Genomic DNA, 12,831 nt, shown 5'->3' on the forward strand with positions numbered 1-12,831 from the left:
ATGGAAGACGATACCATAATGTCATCATTAGATGCCTGGAAAATAAAAGGCAATTTTCTGAATTAAAACAAAAGGCAAAGCAACCCCCCTCCCCCCCCCCAGGGCAGACATGGATCCGAAGAGTCAAAGGCTGAGATTGCAGCGGAGTGACTGGGGAGGGGGGGGATGCTCTCCCCCTAAACCCCTCCCTGGCCGAGCTGCGGAGTCACAGGCACTTACTTGTTTCTTGTATCTGGGTCTCGAAGCTCTGGATCTCCCTTTGGTCGCCCCCGCTGAGGGGGGGGGGCACGGCCGGCCCCACGCCATTCTCCCGCGTCTCAGCGCCCGGGGGGGCCGCTGGCACCTCCCCGTTCTGGGGGGCTGGGACCTGCCCCTCAGCCTACAACGAGACAACAGCGGGGGGGACACACGACAGGAGACAAGTCAGTAGAAGATGGGGGGGTATGAAAGTGAGGGGGGTGCTCCTGGAGCCCCCCTCTGCCCTCCCCAGCTGCCCAGACACACGCGGGGATGAGGAAGGGGCTGTTTGGAAGCCACCAAGTCCTCATTGTCCCCACAGACCCACGGCTGGTCCCTGCCAGATCTTCTGAGCACAGGTGACATGTTCCTGAGCACGGGGTCACAGAACCCCAGAATGATATGGGGTTGGAAGGGACCTCTGGAGATCATCTCCTCCAACCCCCACCCAGAGTAGGTCCCACAGGAACATGTCCAGGGGGGTTTGAATGTCTCCAGAGAAGGAGACTCCACCACCTCTCTGGGCAGCCTCTGCCAGAGCTCTGCCACCCTCACACCAAACAAGTTCCTCCTCATCTTTTGGTGGAGCTTCCCCTGTTCCAGTTTGTGCCCGTTCCCTCTTGTCCTGTCCCTGGGCACCACTGGAAAAAGCCTGGCCCCATCCTCCTGACACCCACCCTTCAAGTATTTGTAGGCGTTGATCAGATCCCCCCTCAGTCTGCTCTTCTCCAGACTAAAAAGCCCCAAGTCCCTCAGCCTTTCCTCATCAGAGAGATGCTCCAGGCCCTTCAGCATCTCTGTAGCCCTTTGCTGGACCCTCTCCAGCAGCTCCCTGTTCGTCTGGAACTGGGGAGCCCAGAACTGGTCCCAGTGCTCCAGCTGGGGCCTCCCCAGGGCAGAGCAGAGGGGCAGGATGACCTCCCTCCACCTGCTGCTCACACTCTTCCTGATGACCCCCAGGATGCCATTGGCCTTCTTGGTCACCAGAGCTTCTCCAGGTCCTTCCAGCTCTTCACCGAGCCTCAAGTTGCCCGGCTGAAGTTTACAGAAAGGACAGGAGAGTCCTGATGTGTCCCCAGCAAACACTCCAGCAGCCCGTGTTTTACTGGGGACGATGGAGCTAAACCCACCAGAGAAATCTGATCTTGCTCTTTGGGACAGGGATCTCAAATCCACCCAGCGTTTAATGCGATGGCTCACCCTGGCTGAACCCCAAACCCTTCCACAACACTAAAGAGCCCCCAAAAACCCCAACGCTGGGCCAGCCAAGGGAGCTCAGTGTTTAGGGGGGGGTGTCTCCTCCATCTGTCCATCCCGATGCCGCAGCACAGGGTTGTCTTCTCCCCTTCCAGAGCCACCGGGCAATTCCGAAGCCGCGGTGACTTTCTAATCCCCGGCTCCTCTCTCATCCCTGTGGGGCGTGATAGGTCATGCCCACAAATCCATCCCCCGGGGGGTCCAGCAGGGGAAGTTTTCCCCCCGTAATCACCAGCCCCACGATGAGCCGAGCCCGAGGCCGGGGCAGCTGACGCTCCCGTGGGGAGAAGCGCTGAATCACAGCGATGGGAGAGCAAAAGCATCTCTTGCCCGGGCACAAAACGCCTCTGGGCTGGGCTGTGGTACAGGTTTTGGGGTGAAAACTGCTCCCAGGAGCTGTCTCCCAGCACAGTGCCTTGTTCTCACCAGCTTTACTGGGGTAAAATAAATAAAGAACAAGGAAAAAGGGCCACGGGCACCTTCTCTGATGGTCTCATGGCTTACAGAGTGATCCCCGGGAGGAAGGATGCAGATGGGCAGCGCCAGCCCTGAGTAACACCCAGCAGGGGAGCTCCTTACGGAGCTCAGCTCTCTCCTTTTCAACTCCTACTTACTCCTGAGGTTGCCAACGGAGGCCACGGAACCAAGCAGATGGCTACAAAAGGCTGGGGGTGGAGGAGCCGCACCACATCAACAGCAGGACAAGAAGAACCACACAGAGTGATCCCTGGGAGGAAGGATGCAGATGGGCAGCGCCAGCCCTGAGTAACACCCAGCAGGGGAGCTCCTTACGGAGCTCAGCTCTCTCCTTTTCAACTCCTACTTACTCCTGAGGTTGCCAACGGAGGCCACGGAACCAAGCAGATGGCTACAAAAGGCTGGGGGTGGAGGAGCCGCACCACATCAACAGCAGGACAAGAAGAACCACACTGAACCCCTCCCCCGATGGGCCAGAGCTTGTTGCACCCACCTTCACAGTTCCTCCTGCCGGCAAGTGTCCCACGTTGTCCAGAGAACCCACTTTGGCCTGGGCCTTCTCCTTGAAATTCAGCTTCTGGTTCTCAATTTTGACATCTCCTCCCCCTGGAAGAAGATCATGTAGGAGTAAGTTTGTTGATGCCTCCAGAACAGTCCCACCCGGGTTCTGTCCCCTTCCCAGTACCACCGAGGGACCACTGGGGACCCAATATATTTTGGAGGAGGGAGGTGACCACGTCTCTCTCCAGTTAAGGTTCAGTTTAAAGACCAGCAAGCTCAAAGCCAGTGATTTCCACCTGTGCTGGCCAAGCAAGGCTAGAAGCCAGCAGGGTTGGATGGCAAAGCCCTGGAGGTGCCCTCAAGGTGAGGAACACCACACGTCTGGAGAGACGGGCTGGACAAACACCCTCACTGTGACCGCCTTGCTAGATCTCCTCATCAGTCCCAGAGGTGTGAAATGCCATACTGGGATTGGTGGGTTTCCAGTGGTGAATAACAGCATCCCACTCCTGTCCATGCCCCCTGCCAAGGTCTCCACCAGCTCAACCCATCTGTGGAGTCATCGGTGCTGGGAAACGCTCTGCTCCTTTTCGTTAACTGCCTTCCTCTGCTCGTTATCCATTCCCACCCCATCACTGGGAGCTGCAGGACCAACATCTCCTCCCTGACACACATGGACAACACCACACGGACGACCCAGGAGGCAACCAAGGACAAGCCAAGCAAGGGGACTGCAGGGGACACTTCAGGTTCAGGAGAACACAAAGGTTGGAAGAACAACTGTAGATTTTTAGCAAGACTTTTCTAGATTTAGAAGATTGCAGCTCCCATAAACAAACAAGACTGTGCGTGGGGTCCATATTCCAGCAGGTTTCTCCAAAAAAATCCCCATTTAAGTACTGCTAAACACATATTGCTTCCCAGTGACATCATTAAATCCTTGGTCCTCAGCACTTCGGAAGCTTGGCACAGCCAACGATGGAAGCCAACTGAGTTGGCCTACCAGAAGCCAGTTAAAACATCTGACAGCAGATAAATTCTGGATGGATTATTCTGCTTTAATCAGCCCTGGACAAGAGCTGATTAAATAAGAGCAGTTATTGTTGCTTCCAGCTCGTTATTAGAGAGCGTTGAATAAACCGAGGTCACGGTTGGTGGCACCACGTTCTCAAAGCTGGAGCTCCTTTTGGGGCACTGAAGCGTGGTGCTCGGTGTGTAAGGTTGAACTGCTTTCAACCCAAAACCCAGCAGGCTGGCAGAAAAGGGTACAGGAAAGTCCCAGGAGAAGACAAAGAGGAGTTTGTAGTATTTGTTTTCGGCCGTGGCCAGCGAACTCTGTCCCCCGTGCAGGGCGGTGGGATTGCCAGGAGCTTCCCCGTGCAGACACAAACCAGCAGAAGTCACTGACCCGACCATTCTTGAGGAGGCCACAGAGATACAGGGCAAACAATCCACCTCCAACCACAGCACCTCGGCCTCGAGACCTGCCTGAGCTCCAGCTGGGTGGTGGGACCCTCACGGCTTGGACAGAAAACCCCAAACTGGCAGGAATTCACCCAGAGGAATTGTTGTGTTCTCAGCGGGGAGTGAATAATTCCTGCCCACTCACCCCATAATATGTCATTAAAGAGCCAAAAGCGGTTTATGTAAGAAGCTGTTACTGAACTGAGGGCTAAAGAGACCCTTGTATCTGCCTTGAAGAACTGGAGGGAAGCCCCAAGGCCCTCTGCAAGCAGGGATGAAGCTTCCAAATTCCTGGAACGGTCATGGGAAATATCAAATTGTTTTTTTTTAATCCCAAGTGGGAAGAAAAATAAGAGAACGGAGTGAAAGCAGTAGATTATCTTCCCAGGCAAAATGAAATCCCACGTCTCCTAATCCCCTTCTCCGCTGCCGAAACCACCAGGAATTGATAAAAAACAAGACAGCGCTTCTGAAATACTCCCCAAAAGCAGCAACCCCCTTAATCTGTTCCAGCTGCAACCTCGACACTGACATCGACCCCGACACCGACTCGATCCCGACACGTGACATCGACCCCGAAATGCGACATCGACAGAGAAATCGTGAGGAAAACGGTGAAATTCCTACCTGGCTTATGCTTGATATTTGCTTTCGAGCCACACTTCGAGGACACTTTGGAAAGGTCGACTTTCTTGTTCTGGATCTGCACCTAAAGAGGCAAAAAGAGAAACAGCTCAACAGTGAGAAACATTTCCTGTGAATCTGGAGGCCAAGGGCCCACCTCAAACGTCAGGTCACACTTAAGGAACTTGCACCCCCTTTTCTACAACATTTTATCTCCCTGCTGAGTTCCCAGCCACTGTGTGCCCAACGCTACCGTTGGCTTTAGTGTTATTCCAAGGCCTTCACCAGCCAGAAGTGGTTAATGTGAGCAGACAGAAATGGAGGCCAGATAAACCACCAGATGGAGAGCAACCAGAAACAGGAGTCTTGAGTTCGTGACACATTCACGGAACACGAAAACGCTCGGGAGAGGGACCAAAAAACCACCTGCACCCCCTTTTCTACAACATTTTATCTCCCTGCTGAGTTCCCAGCCACTGTGTGCCCAACGCTACCGTTGGCTTTAGTGTTATTCCAAGGCCTTCACCAGCCAGAAGTGGTTAATGTGAGCAGACAGAAATGGAGGCCAGATAAACCACCAGATGGAGAGCAACCAGAAACAGGAGTCTTGAGTTCGTGGCACATTCACGGAACACGAAAACGCTCGGGAGAGGGACCAAAAAACCACCAATTCCATTGCCGTGTTCCCCAGATGGTTTCTGCCCAGCTCTGGTTCTGCCTCTGGGCAGCTCCTGACTGTCCCCAGGAGATGTCACCTCACCGATCCACTCAACCACCCTCTGGCTGTAGGGCCAGAGAGATGCCACCAGCTCCAACATCTTCTCTCGACCACCTTCACCATGTGGATTGAACCAAGTCTAATTGTCGGGCTTTGTGTGCAGCCTCCTCACAGTCATCCTTCCTCCAGGACAGGACACCAGGAAGGATCATGGTGCCCAGATGGAACAAACCACTCGAAGAAGCTGTCCCTCCTCAAAGACAGAACACTGGGATGGGGAAGTTCTTTCCCAGTATTGTTTGCTTTAACCCCATTTTACCAGTGACTTGATACTGGCGTAGAAAACCTTCAATGAGGAAGTGTTGGGTGATGCAGTCATGAATTCATGAGATATTCACGACTCAGTAAATGACCTTCTTTCCAAGCCAATGAGCCAAATGACCTTCTTCCAAGCCAATGAGCAGGGTGTTTGAGGACATCAGTTTGAATGTGGGGAGAAGGGTCTTCTCTGGGGTAGGACAAAGGTGGAGACAAAATGTCACAGGTTTTATGTCTTTTTGCTCAAAAAGTATTTCATCTCCCACAAGTGAACCAGCTGCATTGCACAAAACCCCATTTCTGGCATCTTTAAAAATCCTCCTGCAGCTTCAGGTGGATGAAACACTCCCAGTGTCCAGAATTAAATTCTCGTTTCTTGGAGACCTGTCCATTTCACACAAACCCGGGGTAATTTATACTGGAAGGAACTCCTGGGCGTCTGGTCTAACCCCCTTCCCTACCAAGTTGACATTGTACCTTTCCATGGGGAAAATCTGGGGGTTTTGGGGAGTAAAAGGATCACTGCTCCCCGTCGTGTCACCAACCACCAGCTGGAACGTACCAGCACACAGAGTTCTGCTACAGATCGTCTCGCAGAGAAAATTAAAACCTTTCTTTTGGAATGTGACAAGAATTCTCTGGCTTAGGAGCTGCTCTAAAAGCTCATTGAGAATGATCACAATAATTTGCAGGACGTCTTCCTCAGGAAGCACGAATCCTCCGAGCACTTGCCAAGAGGGATGAGTCAAAGCCCCCACGTCTTGTTTGCTCGGAACGAGGAGAACAGCGCGGTCCAGCCTCCTGCTACGCTCTTCCGTCTTCACATCCCCGACTCAGTGACACCAGAGACTCCGAAAACACCAAATTTGGCTTTCCTGGGGGCTGCCAGTAAAATCACTGCGGCTTTTACAATGAGCACTTGTCGGCTTGGAACTGGGACAAAACTAGATTTATTTCATCCAATGCGTTTTGAAATAATACTGCTTGTTCTCAGCCGGGGGAGACAGACCCGTGATCCCACCCGGGGATCCAAACAGTTACACCCCAACGGGAGGTGTGTTCCTGGTACGATTCCTGCCACCAGCTCTTCTGTGTTTGCACGAGGAGACATGTTTAAAGGCTCGGGCTTGTGTTTATGGAGCCAAACACTCAGACTCAGGTGCCAGAAACAAACTCTAGGTGGGAAAGCTTGATACGGAGGCTCAGATGGGAAGTGGGATCCTCGTCTTTGGGGGATTTTCTACCTCTGACCATTTCCCAATCCATCTAAGCAGGTCAAGGCGAAGGGCAGAGAAACACGCATCCATTCCAAATCACCTTGTTCCATCTCCAGCACCCACACTTTGTAAAATCTACCTCTTTACTGTTGCTTTCTTTAAAAAGATAGGGGGGGAAGAGTAATGAATAAGAAGCTTTTACCCAGGAAATCGAACTATATTTGTGTAAAGATATTTCTGGCGAATATAATGTGAGTGGGAATGATATCTACTGCTTTGGAACACGTCTTCTTGGGTATCTTGGAGGGGACAAGAAATTATTTCCATGTATAGAAGGCAAAATAGGTACTTGGGGACCCAATTCTCTGGGGCAGGACATCCATCAGTTCTACCAGAGCAACCCTAAAGCTGAATCCTAATTTGCTACTAACCACAGCTCTGGTCCACGAGATCCCTAAAAGCTTTAAGTGAAGCCACAGACGAGAAAAAACAGATTTTCCAGACATCCCCGTCAGCCGTGCGGTTCAGGAATTAAACACCCAGAAGTTCTTCTATCAGAAGTGACCACCGTTAACTGTTTGAATGAGAAAACACCTTGGAGGAGGACACTAATATTCCAGTGCCCCAAAGGAAGTGAGCAGATAGAAAAATGAATAAAAGGAAATGTTTTTTAGGAAGTCAGCCTGGTCTCTGCCCCTCAGCTACTCACACCAGTACTGCCCGTGCTCGGCCTAGGGGTGGTGGGTGGCTGGGGATGGTTGCCCAAGGATGCTCTGGGGGCACCAGCCACCTGGAAATAACAAGCACTTTATTCTCTATCCTCAAAGGAAAAAGCTTAATTAGTTGAGCGAGGAGGGAGAAGCGCCGTGGAAAAAGGAGAGGGTGAAAGAGGAGAAAAATAAAGCAGGGACACACTTGTCCCCTGGAATTGGGAACGTTCCCCAGAGTTGGGAATGTCCCCCAGAGTTGGGAGCGTCCCAGGAGAGGACAGTGAAGAGGAAAGGACGGGCTCGGAGCCTCACTAGAAGAAAGAATAGTTCACTAATGTGGTTAATCAGGCGAGAAAAATATCCCCCACATTTAAATCCCATTTCTGTTGGCCTCAAATAAAGGAAAAGATTGTGTGAGACTCGTGCACTGAAGGCAGGAGCAGCAAAATTACAGGGGGTTTATAAAATACAGCTCCTTTGAGCGCAGGAAAAGTCAAGTTACAACGGCTGCTCCTCAACGGTACGGCCAAAGGGACTCCTGCCACAAAACACCCGTTAAACATCCCCAGTCTGTTCCAAACCAGGGTGAAAAAACCCAACGAAAGCTGCGGCAGGGACAGAAATAAATGTGCAGAGCCAAAAAAAATACATTATGGGGGCACCAAACTGATAGGAGGGTATCAAGGTCAGTTTTAATTCCTGTGGCGCAGAGAATTCTCCCACGTGAGCATTTCTATAGGGAGCTCCACGCACGGGGATTTACCCCTGGAAATGGGGTAAATCATGGGAATGTCAAATAAGAACAGCCAATCCCACCAACTGGAGGACAAGGAGGACAACATGTGTCCAGCAGCTCTCAACGGGGGGGGTCAAGCTTTACTGAGCCTTCAAAAATCTCTTTCTTACCATCTCGGCAACCATCCTGCAGAGGATCATAGAATCATCATGGAATGGTTTGGGTTGGAAGGGACCTCAAAGATCATCAAGTTCCAACCCCCCTGCCATGGGCAGGGACACCTCCCACTAGAGCAGGTTGCTCAGGGCCACAGCAGGTTGCTCAAGGCCACAGAATAAGCTGAAGGAGCCAGATTTGGTTGCCTCTTGCAAAGATTTACGGAAGAATCGGTCACCCCAGAGCAAAGGTTGAGCCAGGTAGGGAAATACAGAGATATTTCCCCAGAAAAGTGGCCGCAGCAGCTCCACGGTCAGATCCTGGGTAGAGTTTGTATCTGCTGAGCCAGGAAGCAAAGAGAACACAGGACCAGCAAGCCTGGCCCCAGAAAATGAATATTTGCACCCAAAAGGCTACGCAGAGCAAAGAGGCAGAGACTGTCATTGATGCCAGCACAGAGAAAGCACCATGAGAGGTGAGAGCTGGACGTGGCTCCCCAGGAACCCGGCAGATTTAGACACCAGAAAAAATGTCCTTGGGTTTAACTACTTCAGTGTCTTTTTGAAACCATCCAATCTTTGTATTTCTCTCCCGAGTACAGACAGATTTGTCAAGGAAGAACAGATTCACCCACGAGGAACCAAGCCTGACAAACTACAGTCATTTTTTTCAAGAGTATTTTAGTATCTACACAGTTCACTTGGCTTTTTTCTGCCGGGCACTTTCAGGATGTAACACCCCAACCCAAGCACACAGACGCTACAAGATTAACCTTCTGGTTTAATGAGCTCAACTCTGCTGCCAGAGATACCAGTAGCCTTTAAATTTAGAAATTAATCGCGGCTCAAAGATTAAGTCCCAGAGTCTTTTCCTCCTCCTTTCTCTAAGTCTCTCTCCTCCTGAAACAAGAAGTGAAATTAGTCCCGACTTGAGCTTGCCCAATGAGACAGTGAAGGGTTACAGGGACTTCTGAGGCATCATTCATTTAATCTAAAAACCCCCAGAAATGGGTCAGAGGGGCGATGAAGCCACAGGAATTCACTCCTGGGGTCAACAACGTGCACGTCCTTATGTTTGGACCGTGACCACCACCCAAACCACGCCAGAAACAGGTCGGGTGCGTTCACAGCACTACAAAACCAACACACACGTTTCACCTGGCACCCCACGGGGGACAAACAAAAAAAAAAAAATCAATTTAAAATGAATCCTCCAGCCTACAGTCATTTCCAGAAGCCCTGAAACTCTGCCACAATTTTCTGCCTGAAACACAGCGTTGGAAAGACCGACACACAAAACCACAGTCCGAGAGAAGGAGTTAGTAGACAGAGAGCTTGCCCAGAGCCCATACTTACATTCCCACCTCCAGGGACATGCTTAATATTGTCCTTGGAACCACACTTGGACTGAACATGGCTGTAGTTCGCTTTTTTGGAGACTATCTGGACCTGGAACGTTACAGAATGGAAAACAACACAAGGGAAGAGGACTGGTTAGAGCTGTCATACGGCAAGGCTGGAGAGGGTGCTCGAACACGGTGGGGAAACGAGGACTCGGGTTAAACTCAATCCAAACTTTAGTAACTTGAGTGTGAAAAGCAACCAAGAAGGAGAGTGAGAAAACAAAAAGCAGGTGAAGGAAACGGAGAGGCTGCACAGACAGTGTTAGTGCGAGAGCAGAAGCGCTACGTGAAGACCAGACCCTGGCTGGGTGAGCATCGCCTGCCTAAAAAGGGGTCACCCGTGTGTCCCCCCCCACCAAGGAGCTCCCTGGTGACAACCAGCTCGAAGCCACCATGGCCAACAACGCTAGGGTCTCCTCAGTGGCCTTCCCATTCGCCTGGATGGACTCCAGCCTCCAGCAATGTCTTAAAACCTCCGGGTGACACCCGGAGAAACGACTCTTCTGGTGAAGGTTGTCAAAACCTCCCCTTAGATCTTAACCAGACGAGTCCTATGTTAATTAAACTGTTTCTCCTTCAAGCTAAAACGTTTTGGGACTATTTCAAATTACAAAATGTATGCTAAGTGAGTTTTTCCCTCCCAAGGGTAGTAACTGAGGTGGAGTCACAGGCTCGTGTTGACAAGGGGTTAGTCACGACACGTCTTTAGTCGGAGGGTTATTGAACACAGCACAAAACATGGCAGAAGCTGGATCTAGAGAACTTTCTAGAAAGAGGTGCCGAATTCGAAGCGCAAAAGGCATCACCAGAACGTTCTCACTTGAGCAGGTTTTCCCCGAGCTCCTGAAGCCAGTTCAGAAGGTCTGGAGCCGGCGCGGCAGCAGCTCTGAAAACGTGCTCGTGCCGTGGCAGTTTATAACCATTTACTGAACTTCTCTAGAGGCACAAACCCCACCCGGTCATTAGCGATGTCCAAATTAAAACCCTGCCTCGTCCCCCATCCCCTCGTGCTGTTTCATCCCTGAAACACCGTGTCACAACAGCTTGGGAGAAACCCCTCAAACACGGACCTAACGCCTGGGGTTGGAGAGTCTGGGTAGGACCAGGTCGGGAATAACGCAGGAAAAAATATAAAGTCCTTAATATCCTGCAATCTTAAAACCAGCAGAGGTGAAGGAAAGCTCTCTCTCTTCCCAGTGACACACTAGTGCTGTGTATGAAGAACTCCTCTTGAGGGAAACCTCCGACTCAAAGTCAAGCCTATCAATCCAAAAATGAAAATGGAGGGCTCTGAAAACATCTACATTGACAGCAGGCGTGGGGAAAGGTCCCTAGGATGGCGACCTCCGAAGGTGTTCAACCAAGAACATCTCAGGCTTCACGAGAAAGAACTGGAGAAGTGTCTGTGCAAGGAACAGTGACCACCGAGAGGAGAGAGCAGAAGAGCTGAAGAAAAGGGAAAGTGACTCAAAATGGAAACGTGTTTGGTTTGTTTTTTGTTTTTTTTTTTTCCTCCATCTCCCACCGAGAAAATTCTGAAAGAAACTCACTTTCCCATTGGGCTGTTTGGGGGCACCCTCTTTTGATACGGTTGTTTTAGTAGTAGCCATTTTAGAGACCGCATTGGGTTCAGACTTTCGCGCAGCAGAGGTTGATTCTGGCTTTTTCTCTATTTTCCCCTAGATGGAGACAAACGGATGATTTCAACCAGCAAAAGCAAAAAAAATGTGGGCAGGAGAGCTGCGGGAACACCAGCCACCCCGAGGACCCCGGGGACACTTCCCACGTGCTGTAACCCCCTGGCAAAATAATCAGGAATTATCACACCGAGGGGGTGGAGGGGAAGCAACACCAGACACGGGATGAAAAAACCAAAAAGCACCCTGGGGTCAGAAAGCAATAATTAACTTCTCCCTTTCCTCAAAAATCTCCCCTTGATGGGGTTTCCCCGAGCGGTGACGCTGGCGGGTCTCTGAGCGACCCCAGTATGTTGTATTTTGGCCAAAAAAAAAATGACCCCCCCATCTTTTAAGTAACCCAACAGCAGCACTGAGCCACCTCCGTCACCTCTCGGAGGCAAAGGCATCCCCCGGGTGGTTTCCTTTGCTTTTCTCTGCTGGGCACACCGTGTTTCCACTGCTGGTGTCCCACCCATGCATTGGTTTGACCCAGGCTTTGAGATCAGCACCTGATTTAATTTTTAATTAATCCAAGGCGGGTGGACCTACCTAGTCCAGCTAAGCAGAAAACGCAATGAAAATTTGCAGGTTTTTAGGAAAAAAATCAGCAACTCCCTGAGTACAGTCATTTTCTGCTAATCTAGATCCAGGCAAGTGCAATAGAACTTGCATTTTTTGGGGAGGTCAGAATAAATCCTGTTTTTCACTGACCTATGGTGAATAAAAATACCCCAGGACTCCTAAGGCATTCTCACACAGCGTAAACAAGACTGTGAAAAGGACAATTTTCTTAAAAGTACAATTGTCAGGATTTAACAATTCTAATTTAATTTTTAATTAATCCAAGGCGGGTGGACCTACCTAGTCCAGCTAAGCAGAAAACGCAATGAAAATTTGCAAGTTTTAAGGAAAAAAATCAGCAACTCCCTGAGTACAGTCATTTTCTGCTAATCTAGATCCAGGCAAGTGCGACAGAACTTGCATTTTTTGGGGGGATCAGAATAAGTCCTGTATTTCACTGACCTATGGTGAATAAAAATACCCCAGGACTCCTAAGGCATTCTCACACAGCGTAAATAAGACTGTGAAAAGGACAATTTTCTTAAAAGTACAATTGTCAGGATTTAACAATTCTAAGAAAACATTTAGAAAACAACAGACAGTACAATTAAATGTAAAACTAAATTCCCTTAAACTGACACAATGACCAGAGCTACAAAGCTCTGCGACCCCCAGACCCTGGCAGAGTTTAAAATGTTATTTTAAACATATGGGAACGATCCCATGTGTCCTTTTTGACCAGTCGGCAGAAAAATTTCAGAATTTCTGTGCAGG

General features: G+C 50.3%; 1 protein-coding gene across 7 annotated transcripts in view; it reads right to left on the reverse strand.

Annotated features, from left to right (window-relative positions):
• The window catches only part of MAP4 (microtubule associated protein 4), a 123,857-nt gene continuing 111,026 nt past the window's right edge, over positions 1–12,831 (reverse strand). For 5 of the 7 annotated variants that reach the window (XM_014955768.1, XM_014955766.1, XM_014955764.1 and 2 more), the window contains 6 exons: positions 11,368–11,496; positions 9,771–9,863; positions 4,564–4,645; positions 2,465–2,577; positions 220–379; positions 1–35 (listed from right to left, as the gene is read on the reverse strand). In XM_014955768.1, the coding sequence (XP_014811254.1) occupies positions 28–35; positions 220–379; positions 2,465–2,577; positions 4,564–4,645; positions 9,771–9,863; positions 11,368–11,496 (585 nt within the window). In that variant the 3' untranslated portion in view covers positions 1–27. The remainder of the gene's footprint in view (positions 36–219; positions 380–2,464; positions 2,578–4,563; positions 4,646–9,770; positions 9,864–11,367; positions 11,497–12,831) is intronic. The other 2 variants (XM_014955763.1, XM_014955765.1) reach the window with 2 other exon arrangements.

Source organism: Calidris pugnax, unplaced genomic scaffold (assembly GCF_001431845.1).
Source record: "Calidris pugnax isolate Ruff unplaced genomic scaffold, ASM143184v1 scaffold272, whole genome shotgun sequence".
Classification (NCBI taxonomy): Eukaryota; Metazoa; Chordata; class Aves; order Charadriiformes; family Scolopacidae; genus Calidris; species Calidris pugnax.